The sequence below is a fragment of the Buteo buteo genome, chromosome 3 (assembly GCF_964188355.1).
Source record: "Buteo buteo chromosome 3, bButBut1.hap1.1, whole genome shotgun sequence".
NCBI classification, from domain to species: domain Eukaryota; kingdom Metazoa; phylum Chordata; class Aves; order Accipitriformes; family Accipitridae; genus Buteo; species Buteo buteo.
The window spans coordinates 55,140,498-55,159,876 of record NC_134173.1 but is presented as its reverse complement, the minus strand read 5'-3'; the positions used below and the strand labels follow the sequence as shown (position 1 = coordinate 55,159,876).

At 40.0% G+C, this 19,379-nt stretch overlaps 1 protein-coding gene across 1 annotated transcript in view; it reads left to right on the top strand.

The window, feature by feature from the left end:
• The window catches only part of RGS22 (regulator of G protein signaling 22), a 63,632-nt gene extending 44,537 nt beyond the window's left edge, over positions 1–19,095 (top strand). Inside the window, exons 18-27 of the mRNA XM_075024373.1 lie at positions 420–582; positions 1,199–1,357; positions 3,168–3,230; positions 5,247–5,408; positions 8,349–8,528; positions 10,074–10,235; positions 13,980–14,087; positions 15,786–15,888; positions 16,464–16,573; positions 18,879–19,095. Of these exons, the coding sequence (XP_074880474.1) occupies positions 420–582; positions 1,199–1,357; positions 3,168–3,230; positions 5,247–5,408; positions 8,349–8,528; positions 10,074–10,235; positions 13,980–14,087; positions 15,786–15,888; positions 16,464–16,573; positions 18,879–18,896 (1,228 nt within the window). The 3' untranslated portion in view covers positions 18,897–19,095. The remainder of the gene's footprint in view (positions 1–419; positions 583–1,198; positions 1,358–3,167; positions 3,231–5,246; positions 5,409–8,348; positions 8,529–10,073; positions 10,236–13,979; positions 14,088–15,785; positions 15,889–16,463; positions 16,574–18,878) is intronic.
• The last annotated feature ends 284 nt before the right edge of the window (positions 19,096–19,379 follow it).

Genomic DNA, 19,379 nt, shown 5'->3' with positions numbered 1-19,379 from the left:
GAGGCAGAACAGGGGGTGTCGACTCATCTTTCAGTGGCTCACAGCCTGCAGTACTGCTTCAAATTCTCATCTGTTTTATTTTTCATTCTCTCTGTGAGCTCTGCACTATAGCTCAAGTTCACAGTCCCTGGTGGATTTAGCAGTGGCACATTGAGGAGGTTACTCCTTTCAGGGTACCCCAGAAGGGACCCTAAATGAGATCCCTTAGGTGTGTGTTTGATCTGTCTGTTCAGCAAGTGGCATGGTCTCACCAGATGGTACTAGCAAAGAAAAAAAAATTACATAAAATTTCAGTCCAATCTGACCTGGTATTTAGGACTTGAACACTTTGGTGGCTTGTGGTTAAACTAATAACTCCCTAGAATGTTGATGAAATTAAGTCAATATTGAAATAACATTCTGTTTAAATTTGTTTGTAGCATGGATCTCTTGTGCTGGCTAGATATTGAACAGTTCAGAAAGATGCTCCACAAGGATAAAGAGAAAAGGGAGGAAAAATCTAAGGACATTAAAAACAAATACTTAAACAAAAAATACTTCTTTGGACCCAACAGCCCAGCTACCAGAGAACAACAAGAACAGGTACCAGTTACAAAACTGTTCATAAAGAACAATCACATTGAATGGGACTGAGATAAAAGTCCATAAGCAGCTTTACTCCATTTATTCCCCAAGCTATTTCCTCAAATCTTACCTACATTTTTGGCCAGAAATCTGGTTCTGTTCTGGTTGCGGGGGTTCCCTCCTTCCTGTTCAGGCTCTTCCTTCCCTATCCTTATAGAACAGATCTCTTAAACCCTGATCTGAGGCTGCAGCCAGAGCATGCACAAGACAGCTCAGAAAAAGTGTAAAAATGTCTTTCAGGCAGAGCGACTTGTTCCAGCTTTCTATTTTAGTACGTCAGTAAAGCCACAGACAGCGAGTCTGAGCTGTGGTACTCTGATATATTTTGATACTTAGGAAATTTACTTGGTCAAGCTGGGGTATTATTTGCTAGAGTCTGTATTCTATTATAGGTAGGGACAAATGTAATCTGTTCCCTTTTATGAAAAGTACATGTGAGCCTTGGGTAAGCATGCATTAAATGCTTTGCTTACAGTTAAGCTCATGCTTTGCTAAATCAAGGATGTAGAGAGATAAAGGACTTTTGGTATACAGAAAAGTTTATGTCATGTGTTATTGTATTTGGATTGCTTAGCTAATGCATTCAGGTGGAGGATGGGGACAAATCCTTCATGATCGACTTTCGGCAGCGGTTCTGCTAGAAATTCAGCAATGCGTCCAGAAGAGATTAGAAAAACAATGGCTGCCATTGTTCCTGGCAGATGAACACCATGGGTCGGAGGGACAAGCAGAGGTAATTTTTTAACAGCAGCAACATATCCAGGCATTGTTTTTTGTTTGGCTCATAATTTACCATTGGGATAAAATGGTTCAGAGGAAAAGCAGCCCACAACTCACATTCAGTTTAGATTGAATGAGACACTCTAGCATGTACATGTTAAAGCATTTAGCTTGATAATTGTGAAGGCAGGTCCTCTGAAGGCTTAGTCTAGCTGACAGTATTATTGTTAGATCCTAAATCTGAAGGAGCTGGTGTTAGCTCTGTTGCCAGCCAGGCTGCCAGGCTCCTACAATCTTTGCTGTAGTGCTGCACTCTCCATATGCCATTTTGCCCTAGCCATACACTTGCACACAGAAGAAATGCTGCTTTGTGTGAAGGATTTCCCCAAGGGGACAGGAACACAAGCAGATAAGTGGGCTTCCCATGCTGTATTCTCTCTCTCTCTCTCTTACGCTCTCCATATTCTCCCATCTGGAGCTGCAGTGCCTGTAGAAGTGACTCCAGGACTTGTGAAATTCTGCTGAGTGGGGAGGTTAACTACTACAAGCCTTGTTCCAATTGCTTACTCCAGAAAGTTGCCAGAAAACTGGGAATGAGGAGCCTTTCACTCCTGCCGGCTCATTAGAAAGACTGGGGAATGGGCAGAGCTAACATCTGCCTTTTATGAGAGTGCCTCTGTGGCTGGGATCTGTGTAGGGAGATCATCCTGCTGATGACAGATGCAAAAAGACTTTGTTTTTTGCACTTCCACAACAGCTCTGAAATGCAATGTCATAGCAGAAGGAAATTTGACAGTTCCACCAAGCAGACACATATGCATGCTGCATTGATTCATAAAACTTGTTTTCTATCATCTTTTTAACATCAAGAAGGTTGTCAGAAGTGTTGTCAGAAGTGCATATGAACTGGATCCTTTCCATTGATTCAGAGCAGTAAGCAATCAGAAAAGTATAGGTTCTAGTAAGACAAATTTTAATTTTAATAATGATTATGTTAATTAAGGCAAAATTTTCTAACCCTCTGCCCTTTTCAGCTGAACTCTGCCTCCTTTACAAGCCCTGGCACAAGACCATGTGATAAGGCTAAGATGCTTCCAGGTGTGGAAGCTAGCTCATGCCTTTTGCACCTGCTGCACTGTGCTGGCACGGAGAGTAGCCCATGCAGTTTGGAAAATGCTGTATTCAACTCTAATAAACAGTTTACAGGCAATACATATCTCTAATGAGTCTTTTCCTAACTCCATTTATGCCTGACTACTCTTTTTCTTATTGCAAATTCAGAGCATGAAAAGGTCCTTTGAACAAAGTATTTTAGGAGAAATGAAAACAGATGATATTCTCCACTCAGCTTCATAGTTCACAGTGACCAAGCATTGTGGACATGCTATGTAGTCCTTATTCAGAAAGTCTGCCCTTGATTTGAGGTGTATTTTTGCTACAAAGAAACTGCAGGATCAAGTCTGTATTTCTGATATGGCTGTCCAAAGGAACTAAAAACATTTCATAAAAAAAAAAAAAAAGCCCCAAATTTGTTCCTAACAAGTGGTCCCTAAGAACATTATGGGTAAGGCAAACCAGCGGAAGAGTGTAGTTTGACTGCTATTGCCTCTTGTCTTCTCTAACTCCCCAGTATTAATGAGCATGTGCTCATTTAGAGCTGAACAAGGGATGGCATTCAGTGTGGGTCCACAACAAGTTTCAGATATAAAGATCCATATGAAGACATATCAACTACTCTACCACTGTGGTCTCAATCATTAGAGGGCTGAACATGAAACAAGAAGCGTTAAAAAATACAATTATAATCTTTTGTTCAACCGTAGATAAGGGACATAACTGAAGATCTTTCACATCAAAAACAGGAGAAGACAACTAGAATGTGGAAGGCAAGTGAAGTTTACTGTGTCTCTTGTGTCTGGAGTTTCACCATGTCCTTTGTTTGGACCTTGCATATCCTTCACAATTTCCCTGCTGACAGTGTGAAGTCCCAATGTAATGCTGTCAAAAGCAGGCATGATTGTATTGGCTACAGTGGACTGATTACTCACATTACTGGTGAATTTAGCTCCCTGCTGGATGTTCACGGTAAATTTCTCTCACTTCCTGGCTGGAGAGGTCATACTTGAAAAAAACACATCTCTTGCCCTGGCCTTTGGAGCAGTCTTAACCCTCCTCAAACTGGTATTGTACCTTTAATTCACATTTATCTGTATTTTGCATGCAGTGGACTTATTGGGACAAGCTGTTCATTCCAGCATCTGGTAGTTTATTTATTATTGTGAGTGGATTACGTGCAGACACAAAAGGGAATGTGAAGTATGCAGTGGAGTGGGCAGGTTTAATCATATCTCACAGTATCTGTTTCATTTAGAATTGTATTTTAATCTTACAGCACTGAGATAATATCAATTTTAAACATCTTAAACCTCTGTAATAATACATTTCATCAGATGTTTGCCAGTTTTTTCCTCTTGAAGAGCAGTGAACTCTTTGTGATTGCCAACATACAAGTTGTGTACATTTATTCAGTTGAACTTTTATTGTCTGTTGAAATCAAACTGGAGACCCGGTCAGCAATTACCCATGCAAACCATTAGCTCAAAAGGGATCCAAAGTGCATGTGGGTTCTGTTAACTGAGTTTTCCCTTTGTCTGTTTGTCAGGAAGATGGTTATTTTCCATGTTCTGCTTCAAGGTTGTTGACCCATAAAATAAGCAGTGTTCGTATATTAGTATAGGGATGGGAGCAACGTTTTGTTCTTCCCTTCGTGAATGTGCCCCAGAAATAATTTTTCCCAAAAGTTGCCTAAATACTGGTCACAGGGGATAGAACATGTTTGGAGAATTGGAGGAGGGCTGAGAAGATCCCATCTTACTGTCTTAAGTTGAGCTGACTTTATTTCAACCAAAGGACCCTTTGGACAGTCACCACCCACCCTCTCGCAAGGATAGGCTCTCATCCCCGGCAGGTTCTGTGGCAAGACACTAAGCGTAACCCCTGTTTTTAAGAGAAGCTGCAGAAAGACCTTCAGCTTAGAATCAGGTTAGATTCCCAGGACTGTCTGCAACAACTAAAAATGTTTCTGTCCCATGCTGACCATTGAACAGCACTCTATCCCTCCAGGACTTCAAGAGTTTTATACCACTGTTAGAAGATAGTTTTCATTCATCCATCTGATAACAAAAGGGGGTTGTTTGGCTTGCTCCTCAGTGACAGCACAAGAACTGTTTGTTCAGGAAGGCAGGCCAGCCTGAACTTCATTTCAAACAAACTGTCCCTGCATAAGCCATCTTTCTTTCTCCACCCTTTCCTGGCTGCCTACCACTCCGTGCTTTGCAGCATGAGGATTTCCAAAATGTCTCCGATGACTTTAAATTCTATTTTACTATTGATAGCTTTATTCCACAGAGACCAAACTCTCCAGCTTCTGTTGGTGATCATGGCAACACATTTCAAAGCTCATTTTGTTGGCGAGATCCCTGTCAGAAGCATTTTACAACTTTAAGCTATGTGGTTTGTCTGTTCCTTTTTCTTTGTTGTTTGTTTGCACAAAACTCAAACTGTTCTCTAGAAAAGTAGCCTGTTGCCATAATCAATAACAATAGCTGTTTCCATACTTTATAGTATGTAGTCATATGGTCTAAATCATTGTCAGTCATTTCCTCTCCCGTCACGTCTTCCAAAAAATGTTGCCCAAACCAAAGTGGAAACAAAATGAAAAAGAAGGAAAGAAAGAAATGAAACCTTGCCACATTCTATTGTATCCATGTCATAAACTCATAAACTACTGAAAGTTAGGGTCAGTGCAAAGATAAGAATCAGACAGTTTATTCTAACTAATGCCTTTGTTATTGCTTTTTGAAACAAAGTTTATTTGGTGCATTTATTTCTTCTTTTGACAGCATGTGGACAATAAGTGGGTTTCTTCATCTAGTGAAATAATTGCTTTCCGCAAAGCTCTGTTGAATCCAGTGACAGCAAATCAGTTTCAATGCTTTGTGTCACTGAAAGGAGACCTACTGGAGAATGGAGTGCTCTTTTGGCAGGAGGTACAGAAATATAAGGTATGGTGGTAAAAGGGAGCAAGGGGAATATCATTCAATTTGTGAGCAAATGCATCCATTACTGCATATTAGGAGAATTTTAACAAGAATATCTCTAGGCATTTTCTTGTTCATAATAAAACCTCTTTCACTGTTAAGCTGTTTTTTCTTTGATGAAAATCCTCACTTCTTCAGGGTAGCTATTTTTAATGACTTGAATTTATTATCCCTGTATTTCTTTATGCTTCTTCAAACTGTAACATTCTTCTGAGTCTTTAAAGGGACACTACTAACTAGCTAATGTCCAGGTTTTGGTATACATCTGTTGAGCAGTAGAAAATATGCAAGCATTAAAATGTTCATTCTGTCTTTATAGTTACATACTGTTAAAAAATGGGATTATTGCTGAATTTGGTAATCCCTCAAAAATCAGAGAAAACTTTAAAATTCAATCAAATGTACAGACGTAAAAATAGTACCTACCCAAAAAGCTCATATGTACAATGCAGACCCCAGCTCCCTTGCACTCTGTACAGTCACATTTGACTACAGCTGAGGATGTGGCCAAGGTGAAATGTGATGGGGAAGGTCAGGAGGGATTGCCTCTCTCCTGAATACATGCCCCTTTGTGAAATTGCTGCTGCAGGGTGAAACACAATGGGGAAACTCTGGTGTGAGCCTTTAAATCACACTGCAGCCTCCTAGTAGCACCCTGGGCTGAATGCAGGGGCACCACGGATCTTCCACTTGTTCCTCATTCCTTTTGCCTCTGGGATACTGCTGACTGCAGAGCCTCTGCTGGGCTCCTGAACACAGCCTGTGTGCACATGGCAGGCAGGCAGGCATGAGGTTAGCTAACATGCTCAGAAATTAGGAGGTAAACACAGTTCACGCTGCAGCAGCACTTGGAGATCCTGCTGTAGGCACGTGGAAGTGTTTTCACTGTTTAATTTTACACATTTGAATTTTGGGTCTGCTTTAGAAGCCGAAGATCCTCTGTTTCCAGGGGGCAACACCCCCCCCGAGTCTCTGGTCCCAAAGCGAGGAATCATCGGCTGAAATGCTTTCTGGGGCTGCTGCTGTCTCTCTCTTGGTTACAGAGTGACTAGCTTAGACTAGAAACTTGACATGAAGGCACCTGAAGTTCCAGGACATAAATAATTCTCAAAATATTTGATGTTTTTTCAGATTTGTGACTCTTCATTGCTACATTGCAGAGGACATGGAAACTTTCTGCAAATTAACGTGGAGTGTAGTTTAGACTATTTTCTTTGTGGATCTGCTCTCTGAAGAAAGCCTTCATTGTTTTATGTCCCACCCTCTCTCCTTCATTTATGTTAATTTTATTTGTCTTCTTATCAAGAAAAAGTACAATCTGACCACATTTATACATGCATGCAAATTGTCATGGTTGGCAGTTGATGCTCTTTATAGAAGCAAAGGGCTGGAGTAGTAGGAGTGTTATGGGTCAGGCTGAACTGGAGGAATATTGCCAAAGACGTGGGCAGTACTTTGCACAGTGCATACTTGTATTGTCTGAGCCCTATCATGCCATCAGTTTAGACAGAACTCCCTTTAGGAGTCAATGACTGCATTGCTCCTTGTAACACATCAGGCTGGCGGCACATCTTGGGGCAATCAAAAAACAAAAACATTTTTTTTTTTAAACAAATATGAAGAAATAGAACTCTGTGGATCATTTCCATCTGTTCCTCTATCCTCAGGTCTCATTTCTCTTCATATCATATGGCTTGTTTGTCTTGCCTCTTACTATAGATCTCTGCCTTTTCTTCTACGCTAGATGAGCAAAGGAAGTCATAATATATTCTTAGGATACATTGAACATGTTTTTGTATTGCCTTACTTTCTTCATTGTGGCTGTTATCATTCTTTTTTTCCTTCATAAAACTAAAAAGTATTCATAATAAAACAAACCAGCTCTTTCACATACCACATTTCTGGTTAAAAGCCCTGTTTTTAATTTCTTTGCAAAGTAAATATCCAGCCTTCTATACCAAAACTAAATGCACATTCTTCATTTAGAGAGTGCTCTTCCTGAAAATTCTCTACAGTGCTTATTGTGTCTTTAGCAGACATATGTGACGATCTCCTAGTGTTATAGAAATTTCTTGATATTTATGGATAGATGAAAAGTTTTGTGTTTCAAAGCATTTGAAGGAAGTTCTTGGAATTATTTTTCCTTCCTGTCAAAGTCCAATGGTAGCATTGTCAGAGTGTGAAAAACACAGTAATAACAGGTTTTACAAGAACAATAGGATCACATTAAAAAAAGTAGAAAACCCCCAGTGTTTCTTTGAGATCTCACCCTTGTAAGTTCAGGTTTGTTTTGTATACTGTTCTGCACAGAGTTATTTCAAACACTGAGGTTCTGGGAAACTAGAATATCTTAATGAATGGGGAAACTAGAAGATTTCGGTGAATGGAAGATTGTACTGGTAGCTGAAATTTTCCCCTCTTGTGCCAACTTTCCTGGTTATAATATCTTGTACCCTCTAAATAATTCCCCTCTTTTCTTGGAGTATTTAGAGCATTTGTCTTTTAGTTACCATGGCTATGCTAGTCATAGCAGGTTCATTGTGAAAATCAGTGCTTTTCACACTTGTAGGTGAGTTTCTCTTTTCAGAAATGCCTCCTATTTGCCAGTAAAGTACTTGGACTGAATGCAGGATAAAAACTATCCTGTTCCATCAGAACATGCAGGCAGAGATTATCACCTAAAAGCAACGATTGCTATATATCTGCATTTGCAAACCAGAAGTCCCATTCACGTCTTAACTATGTCTTTGACCGTGCATATTTGCTATAAAAATTTTGTCCTACATGCTGAAGAAATCAATTGTATAATTATTTTTGTATGACTATTACTCTTTGATCACTGGCCCCTGCAAAGGGTCTTCTCTCTCTCTCCGCTGACTGAAAATGCTATTTTTCATCTTTCAGGACTTGTGCCATTCTCATTGTGATGATGCCACAGTTCAGAAAAAGATCACAGCTATTATCGACTGCTTTATTAATTCTGCTGTACCTCCAGCTTTGCAGATTGACATCCCAACTGCACAAGCAAAGAAGATTCTGGAGCACAGGAAAGAACTAGGACCTTATATTTTTAGAGAAGCACAGGTAAGAATCTGGGAGAATCTCTGTAACAGATTTGGCTAGAGTCTGTGTGCTTGATTTTAAGGACAGTCTTCGTTGCTTATGTGACAATTTGGACTCCATACATAAGCGTGAGCATGGAGGAGAACACCATAGTCATGCATTTCAATGAAGATTGTATGGTGGAGATGAGAGAGAGGCTTCAGATATTTATTGCTCAGTAAACTGGACAATCTCTGACAGCCAGCTGATCCTGGCAAGGTGTTATCCAGATCTGTGCTAGGAAATGGCAGTAGAAATTAATTCTGTCTATGTTTTTAACTGCTTGTTCTTTATCACTTGGTTAATTGTCAGAGAAGTAATTTGTGCTTAGAAAGTTTGTAGTTTTTGTCGTTCATGAAAAAAAATGTAGACAGGTAAAGCACAAACCCAGCTTCACTTATTGAATGTCCTTCCCTTCTTTATTACAGAAAGTCTGTATTAAATGGCTGTGGACAATTTTCTCTCTGATCTTTGTACTAATCAGACTGAAGAGCAATTTGTGAACCTTTACTAGAGACTCACTATTTTCTTATTCCTTGTTACTTTCTTCTCTGTCTTATCTTCTAAACCCACGAAAGCTAGTTCTTCTTTTCGTATAAAATTGCCACCAACACCTTTAAACATCAACTGTGAGTCCATAAAGTGTTTGGATCACAAAAGATGAATGGTTTGTCAGAGAAAAGGGTTCATATAGGTCCTAAGAGAAATAAGAATTCTCATTTCAGCCTCTGTAAAACCCAGCGTGCTCCAGAAATGTGGCACAAAACCAAGGGAAGGACTTAGCCAAAAAGCTGTGACTGAAACATGACAGTGACTCACATGTCACTTTCAAGTCTGTTGAGCCAGAAGCAGTGAGGTGCTGAGCATGCTCGGCTCCTTTGAAGCTGAGTTTCTCAATGAGAATTAAACATCTAAATAAATTGAAAAATGTGAGCCTTAGTACGTGCAGCAACAGAATTCACTGAGCCCCTCTGTTTGCTTTTCTAAAATTGTTTTTCTTATTCTAGTTCAAAAAAGACCCTGTGAGAGATTATATCATTTAAAAATTATCCAAGATTTGCTCATAGATCTGTAATGTGGTTTAAGAGCCTTTCCAGAGGCAAAAAAGTATTTCCTTTCTCTTAAGGAGGGAAAAAACCCCCTCTCCCTAATGAACTGAATATTTGAAATATTTGAGCAGAACAGTGGTGCAAAAGCGATTCTACTGGTGTATATTTTATCAGGAATACTTGTAAAAAATGATGGATGTTTTCATTAATGCAAACAATTGTTTAGGGAAATATAAAAAAAGAAAGTGCCTTTTAACTGTGTTTTAGGAAGATTTCTCACCAGTAATAAACACACTGATGAAAAGCATGTGCCGAGCAAAACTGGGCTGAAATGTCAGGACACAGTACGTGGGAGGAACAAGGCTGTGTATTCAAAAAGAAATAGTTATTTCATTCTCATGGTAAACTACATTTTATTTTACAGTAAACTCTGTTTTCTTAATATGGTCAAGATTGACTTTCTTTTCTTTCCGCGCAGATGACAATTTTTGCTCTTCTGTTTAAATTTTGGCCAAAATTTTGTAAGTTTCGGAGCAATTTGGCTAGTGACAAAATTCTATTTGCCTTGGAGAGAAAAAAGGGAAAAAAGATGCGAAAGAAGGAAGGCAAAACAGCAGAGGTAAGGGTCACAAAGTTTCAGGTGACAGCTGACAAACTGCATAAAAATTCCTTCATGAACAAATATACATGAATTCAAATATCCCTTTCTCAGCCTGATCCAAAGCTACTGAAGCCTTTTTGTTAGAATTCAAGCTTTACATGCGACCTGGTCCTAGGGTGATTAGTTCCCGATCCTGCCAGTGCATATACATTTGTTTAACTTGAAGCAGATGAGTCAATGGAATACTCCTTTCATTAAGCAGAGGGGAAAATGTATTTTAGTCATCCTTTGTGCCAAGAGTAGAGTGAAAAGGAGGACTGAAATTTAAAAAAAACAACTATGCATGGTCCATGTGTACAATGGGTAACGGCAGACCTGTTTGCACTTTCAGTATGTACTGTCTTATTTTAGAATTTATAGTCCTGGTTCACTACTGAAAGCAAAACAAAACAAAACCAAACCAGATTTCATATCTACTTTTCAGAAGGAGCATTTGAAAAGTCTGCACATTATTTTAAAAAATATTTCTGTGCTAATTGCTTTGTATAGCCTTTGTCTTTTCTTGAATATTTCTCAGCTTTGACAGTGAAATTGTTAGACTGTTCACAGTTTCTAGGCAATTTCAGTGCATTAATAGAACTGTGACCTCTACAGCAGAATGCTTGCTTGTCAAATTGTTTTTCTTGGAATTTTTTATTAAAATATAATGGATTTTTTTCTATTGATTATAGGCTTTGCAAAAGTTTATTTTTTACAAAATCTAATTGTTTGGTCAGCTTTGAGGAGAGAACATTCCTTTAAGGGCAGAGAAATTATTTGACTTGCAAACTATCATAAGTAGCATTAAAAGACCTTAACATATTTTAAATACCATGTACACATGTGTTGAGATGTTACTTGTGATGAGAACCACATGAGCACCTGGACAGATAAAGACATATATGCCTGTAAGAACATGTACACATTGTTATTCTCTTTTAGACACATGAAAACTGAGGACCAGTGAAGTGTTACTCAAGGCCACACACCAATGTCAAGTGAAGTCTAAAATCCAAGAACTCATGTTCCTTTCTCCAAAGCACGTTGCCTCCATACAGATATGTCTGGCAAGGCCATTGGCAATACTTATAGAGCAAGAATGCAATATTTCAAAGTAATGCACTTTTGCGTTTTCACAGACTTATTTTTTCCATCTGTTTGTTCCCTGCCTATAAGATTTCTGATTAAGACCAAGGAAGTAAAGAGCAAATCTTGGCCAGGAGGGCAAAAGCCTAGCTTTTATGGGGAACAAATGGGAAAGGTGAATTACCCTTCTAAGCTGGGAAATAGGGTAAGAAATTTTAGAAAGTGACAGGCAGAGAATTCAGTTCAGTAAACAGTCTGCAGACTATCCTTCTCACAAAAAATTATCAGTAAACCAGTTACCTTTTAAAACCACTTGAAAGAATAGGTGGAACAGATAAGTTTTTCAAACCCTTTCCCTCCCTCTATTATTGTTTAAAGAATTTGCCATTCTCTGTTCTCTTGCCTGAGATTTCAGTTCCCTCAGTGACAACATAACTATTCAAATGATTCAGTATCCCTGAAGGATACTGATAAGGTTCATCCAACATAAGCGATAGCAGGTTCACTTGGCAGCTTGTAGAAGGTGATGATTTCTTGGCATTTAAAATAAAATCTATGCTTCTCTGCCCCACCAGGCTCATGCTGAAGGAGAAGAAAGCTCTGGCAAGGATTAGAAATGATTCATTTTTCTTATATATATTCCCAAGCCGTGCCCCCCCCCCCCCCCCCCCCCGCCATCAGTTGCCATTTTGGGTTCATGTCAAACGGAACAATCATGGTCCTGGGGGAGGAATTTTACTTTCTCCCTTCTCATAAATTTGTCCCTGGGGTGCCCAGTCTAACTGAGCTCACCTCACTTTCTGAACTGACTGGATCGGAGTTGGACTTTTATGTGGGATAATGGTAAAAATGGCAGACAAGAAGGTTTTTACTGGACAATGATGCATGACTTGGTATTATTTGACTATCTCAATATTTATTTTTTATGTGTGCCTACTTGTTATTTATGGGGCAAATCCTATCAAAGACTTCCTGGCAATGGGCCCAGTGCAGGGGAGGAGTGGCTGACAGTAAGGCATGCCATGCAAGCACTGTACTATGCAAAGACCTCTTTTAAGCTTAGTGTCTGGAAGTCAAGGATGGGTAGGTACAGGGTGAAGTAAGCTTGAACATTCAACATAATGTGATTGCTTCAGTATTGTGGTGAAATAGTTGTTTTAAAAGATACGGCCTTGGGAGAGTATGGTTCGCTTCTCCATTTTCACATATTTGCCCTTAGTGGGGCACAGCTATATGGGCTCATCTTTGGCCCATCTGTGGATCTGTTCCTTTGTTAACTGCCAGATGCACATGACACATACCTTAAAAAATATCATTAGTCACTTTTTGCAGACTGCCTTGATGCCAGTATTTGTAATTTGTTGTATACACAATTGCATTTTACCTCCAAAGTAGATTTTGGATTTTTTGCTTTCAAGTGTACAAAATAGTTTTAACTTACACTGTAAATCTGTAATTTTTCCATGCCCTTAGCAGAGAAAGGTAAATCCATAAGCATTAATTTTCCTTTTCCATGCTTCCCTCATCTCTCTTTAAGCTTCTTAGCAGTAAGCTAATTTGTTAGTAAGTGCTGTAATGTCATGGGATATGACATTGCCATAACATTGGCTAATTTATTATGAGAAGACTTTATTAAAGACCTCATTTAATTCACCATTCTCATTGAGAAAGCTAGCAAACATAAACTGTAGTATATTAGTATACACACTATTTCTGTATTTGCTTTGGCATTCCTGTTCTGTCAATTGAGTGTGCCATAGAAGTTAGTAAGCCTTCTTCTGGAGAGAAGATAAAACACCATGCTGCCTCGGAAGTTCTATACCCAAAAGTCACCCTCAGAGATGATGGGTCCATAGGACAGTGGGGTGATAAGGAAGGAAAAGGCACCTTGGGAGCAAGGATGTAGGATATTCTGATCCTTTTCCAGATCTTTCAGGGACTTTCTGAGTGAGTTTGGGAACCATTTGACCTTTTTTTCTCACTTTCTCATTTGCAACATGGGAGGGTTTTATTACTTGCCGCATGGGGATATTGTGGGGTTAATTATTGATTAATTGATTAATGTTCATAAAGTTTGGGGACCATCAGACAGAATGCACAAAGGTGCAGCCTTAATACAACACTAAAACAACACGAAAATGACAAATAGTTAATCACTAGAATGGTTTGCCAAGGGTTACAATGCCTTGTCCTTCACTGTAAGTGTTTTAAATGAGATTGCCTGTTTTCCTAACATGTATACTGTAGTTCATTTACAGCTACTGGACCAAGCTGGAATTAATAATGAGAAATCCTATGTTCTGCATTTATACATGAGGCCAAATTAGAGGATCACAACGGCCCCTCTGTCCTTAAAATATGTTCTGTTGCAGGTCTGCCCTTGCAATTAGTTATATTTTGAAGCATTTAATCTGAAAGGAAGCAGGAGTGTAGAGGTGAAGAAACATCGATTAGGACAAAGCAATGCTTTAAAAAAGCAGTATCTTCTGATATTTTTTATTATGCCCAACAGGATGAATTACGAAACTGGGCATTATAAAATGTTACTGCATATGACAATGTCTCATTTCCAATGACAATTTTTGCTTCCTCAGACTTTGCTTTTCACTTTTGCTTGGTAACTGTTGTTTACATCTAATTATGAGTTCTTATTGGCAGGGTAAAGAAGTGGGGACAGAAGTCATCAGTCTGTCAAGCAGTGCTTTGGTAGACAAGATTGGTGTGGCAAGAGGACCAGCATCATTTTCAAATGGATATGGGTGGCAGGTGAATAATAAACATATTGCTACAGATACCATCATTCAAGAGAGATAAAATGATCTTGGGAGAATGGGAAGGTGGGGTTTGGTATTGAATACTACTGTCACATAGTCATTTGATTCATCATTGTCTGTTCTTCTACAATTAACTTTGCTGTTGTAAGTTTACCTTCCCTACAGGTGATTTTTTTTTCTTTATTAATTTTTTTAAGATTTAGGTTCTGAGTAGTATTAATATATAACAACATATTAAGCCCTCTAGGTGTGTAGATTTAAAAACAATCTTTATTGAAAGATAAATTGAAGAAAAGGAAGTTCAATTCTGGAATAAGAAGCTTTTCATTACTTGTAAAATTAATATCCTGAAAGAATTTGGTTTAGGCTTGACTCCGATTCTGCTCATATGTCAAAAAGTGAAGCTGAACTCATTTAGGAAATCCAGCTATTTGGATAGAAAATCTGACAGAAAAAAGCTTTTTAGTACTTCTTCCAGAACAACCCTCATGATGCATCAAATCTGTAGTGAAAAGGTAACAGTCATTTTATTGGAGAAACAGGAAGAATAGACATGCCACCTTGGGCATATCAAGGGGTCATTCATAGCTGAGTTGACACTGCCATAACATAATGGGCAATCTGTGCAACCACATATTCACAGCTATTTCATGCGATGCAGGAGTAAATCACACTCTGGCCACTGCTTGTATTCTGTAGAGCTCTTCACATGGCATTACATTAGTGATGAGCAGAATATAGAAATAGGCAGTCTGAAATACCCTCAAAATATGAAGCCACAGTGCAAAATGCATAGCTGAGCTCACACTCTTATCCCTTAAATGGACCTTTTAACCTTTGCCCATACCTATTTAAAAAAAAAAAAAAAAAAAGTGAGTTGAGTAAGCCCGTATATCAATATCATACACCGAAGCCCTCAAGAGGCAGGTAATTGCAGAAAGAACAATAATCTTTTATAGAGCACTTTCTCCTTTGAGCCCCTTTCTGCCATAGGAAGATGCCGAAGTTGTTCTTACTGAGTCATGAAATGACAAATTGGCCCCAAAGTTTTCAGGCTGTAAGGGAAAAAAGGCCAAACAAAAGTACAGTTCCCATACTGATTTGGGAGAGTGACCTAAATTTACATGGAACCTGAACTGTGGTTGTTGCAATGTAAAGAGCAACATTTGTTCCTTAGAAAAGGAAAGGATGACATCTCCAGTTGATCTGCCTTTAGTGGTAGCAGCATTCTGCTGGAGACGGCAGGCAGAAAGAACTTTGAGGCTAATAAGTTCTTCAACAATTTGAGAAAGGACACACTGGAAGGATGTGGAAGGGAGATAAAATCAAGTCCTCAATAGCACAAAAGACTGATATTTTGGGATGGAAAAGGTCTGCTGTGTTTAGGTTTTGAAGATGAAAGGAGAGAGAATAGGACTCAGACCAGGGATGGAGAATAAATGAATGTAAAACTCATATCTGTCAAACTTGCTTAAATTGTATTTCATGGTGTTTTGAGATTGCTTATTTGCAGCAATACTATTCTTCCCATGATTCCAGTATTGTCGTGACAAAACTTCTCTTCTTAATAATTGGGATTATTCAATAACAGGAATATAACATAAACAAGTCTTTTGTCTCACTGTTGAAATGGATGAGGAACTACCAGTGACATGGTCAGGAGGCTGATGGTTTTTAACGGTTCTTGCAGGCTTCCTGGTCCTATTCCAAGTACATAGAAGCCTTGGAGCAGGAGAGAATACTTCTTAAAATGCAAGAAGATCTGGATAAAAACTCATCATCATTCCTTACAGGTTGTTAACCAAGCTCTGTAGTTTAGGAGGACAAGCTTATAGCTTAGGTGAAAATCTCTCAGTATAAGGACTTTGTTTGCTCTCCTTTGCAGCTGTGTACATAAACTGCTGCCTCTCTTACACTGTCTGCAGAGGACTTACTCTCTGCACTATACTAATGACTGATAAGTTTTCTAAGAAAGGGAAAGTGAAAGTTGCAGTGTATCAGCATTGTCTTTACTGCACAGGTCCTACTGCAGAGAGGAATATAGCCATTTCTTCATTCTGCACAGTGGCATGGCAATCCTATATGGTTCACATACATACTTCACCTCCCTGGCTTCTTGTGCTTCATCAACTTACAACCAGAGAGATGAAACTTTTTTCTCACCAGTTTGTCAGTATGCTGTCAGGGGATGTAAGAGGCATTGCCTCATCCTTGTGTCAGCCGGGTATATTCTCTTAGGACTTCCCCAAGAATATTATGACCTGTTTGTTCATTAAATAACTCCATGTAGCAGTAGGGCTATCAATTGCATTATGTGATATTAAAACCATTCAGTTTCCCGCAATTTTAATTCTCTTTCCTTATGCAGGTGCTTCATCTATGTCCTTCCTGAAGCCTGGAAACTCTGAAAAATCCACCATTTCTCCAAAGAGTAGTGTGAGTTTGGAGAAACACTCAAATCTTCCCAAGAAACAGAAAGTGAGTACCCGACTGCCAACAAGTGTGCTTTGAAATTTGGATTCTTAAAAGCTAGTTTTCCTGCTGTCAGTGCTGATGCTCATTAGTAGCAAGTTATCCCACTCCAAATCACGTTTAACTGAAGCTGTACAGCCTCAACATGAAGGCAAGATTATTTTTCACTCCAACCATGGCTAGTGGACCTAATGTTGACCAGATGGAATTTTGTTGCAAAATGGTAGTCTCTGAAATGCGGCTATCTAAGCTTTCCAGTTAAAATATTTTAAATAGAAGCATGAGATGACTGGAGGAAGCTCAGACCCCATGGAGTTACTGGCAAGGGCCTGACCCAGAACTAGCAATAGATAATCTCTGCTGAAGCCAATTAAACATTAGAATGGGAGAAAGAAGTGGGACAGTAGAGATCTGCTAAAGACAGAAAAGCAGCTTTTGCTTCAAAGCTTGAAATCCTAGATGGAAGAATCCCCTGGAGGTTTTGTTTTGGTTTTTTAAGCCTATGCTGAAATTAGATGGACTTAAAAAAAATAATAGAACTTGGACTATTGCTCCCCTTCCTTCTCTGCTCCTCCTTCCTCTTCTAATTCCATACTTCAACACTGCTATTTTAGGCAAGTTGTTGCCCTGCCCTTGATAGTCCTCCTAAACACGCTCTTCCTGTGGCAGCATTTTCTGTATGTGGCTTCAGAGAAAACTGCAGCATTCCTTGGTCTTCCCTCACATTCTCTTTCTGCCCTCTTATCACCTCCTCTATTTGCAGTTAAAGTCATCCAGTAGCCTTGGACCTTACGCCCCTCTGCAGGTCTTACTGTATTTCATACATTTATGCCTTTTTGTACTGCAGTTCTGCTTCACGTGCAGCCATATCAGCACGGGGAGTCCTTGCGCAGGGGCTTTGGTCCTGCTCGGTAGCTGAGAAACCTCCAGCTGGGCCCAGCGCTCAAAGAGGGCCTACAGGGTACCTGCAGTCCTTGCTGCACCCCAGCCCAGCAGTTTCTGGCTCACCCTGTTATTGAAAACCTGAGAGTTGCATTCCTGCCAGGCATCAGGCTGTGGTACGGGCTAACGCAATGAGAAAGTAGAGATCTTGAGTGGTTTGAGAGGTCTCTCCCACCAGCTTCAGTGGCAGCCCACTCTCCACCACCACTGGAAATTTGGCTGCCCTGCCCCTTCCTTCCCAATAGCTCAAGTGTTCCCACTGCCTTTGAGTGGTTTTGTTTTCTTCCATCACAATCCTCTCTCTGGTGGTTCTCTTCAGCCACGCTCAAGTGTTCCCACTGCCTTTGAGTGGTTTTGTTTTCTTCCATCACAATCCTCTCTCTGGTGTTTCTCCTCAGCCACGCTCTCTGTGGTGATCTGATCACTGCTGGTGGGCTGAGATATCTACAGAAGACTGCTCTCTTGATGGGACAGCTTCTCTCCACTTTGTTACAGAGGACGTCACATCTTGTGTATTGGGTATAGATAGCAAGGTGCTGGCAGCAGGGGGGCTGTAGGGGCAGCCTCTGTGAGGAGAGGCCAGGGCTGCCCCATGCTGGACACAGCCGGTTCCAGCTGGCTCCAGAGGACCTGTCACGGGACACAGCTGAGCCCATCAGCCAAGATGGTGGCACCTTGGAAAAACATATTAAAGAGAGAGTAAAGAAAGCCAGAGGGAGGAGGAGGGAATAAAAGAGTGAAAAACAACAGAGGGAACACCAAGGCCAGAGGAAGAGGAGGAGGAGGAGGAGGAGGAGGAGGAGGAGGAGGAGGAGGAGGAGGAAGAGGAAGAGATGCTCTATGGTGGAGCAGATATTTGCTGCAGCCTGTGGAGGACCCACGCTGCACCAGAGGAAGAGAATGAGAAGGAAGAAGGGGCCCCCCATTGCCTCACTGAAGGGACTGAGTGTAACCTGGCAATAACAAGGAGGGGAGGAGAGGTGCTTGGAGTGAACTCGAACCTGGGAAAGGTGGAGGAAAAGTGTTTTCTCTAAGTGTGTAAATGTTAATTTCTTCTTTTTCTTGTTTTTGTTTTCCACTACCTGAATCAGTAATAATTTATTCTAATTGGCAATAAATTAATTTCCTCACTTTGTGTCTGTTTTGCCTGTAACAGTAATTGCTGAGCAATCTGCCTGTCTTTATCTTGACCCACAAGCTTTCTCTTTCCTGTTTTTCCTCTTTTGTCCCCATGTCCCACGGGAGGGTGGGGAGTGAGTGAGTGAGCAGCTGGGTGGGAGAATGGCTGCTAGTGAGGGCCAACCCATCCACACTTTGTTTCTCTCTTTTTGATGCATTTATTGAAGAACTGTTCTAACTGTTTCAACAGGGTGCAACACAGCAATGACATTCTGTTACCTTCTGCAGGCAGATTAAAATCTCTCTGAAGAAGGGAATGCAAAGACATTCAACGGAGGTGGGCAGGAGACACAAAAATAATGTGCATGCAAGGTTTGTCCATATGTTTCCAGAGCGAAGATGACGACTTGGAATATTATTAAGAACCATGGGACATTAGCCAAGGGTAGAAAATAAACATCTTCCAATGTGTTCTGTATCAACATGATCGTGATACTGCCTCTTGTGTTACTCATTTGTTTAAAAGTACACCTTGAGGCTCAAATCAGAGTAAGATTCCATTGAAGTATGCATGGTACAAACAACTAGGTGGTCTTGGTCCTAAAAATATTATAATCAAACCCAGTTCTTCGTGCCTGATCTAATGAGTAAGTAAAACTGCATTGAACTGACAGCCCTGAAGCAGTGTGTCTTGGCACACTATGCTCTCAGTACTGCAATTCACGCAACATCTATTCATCAAGGATAACTC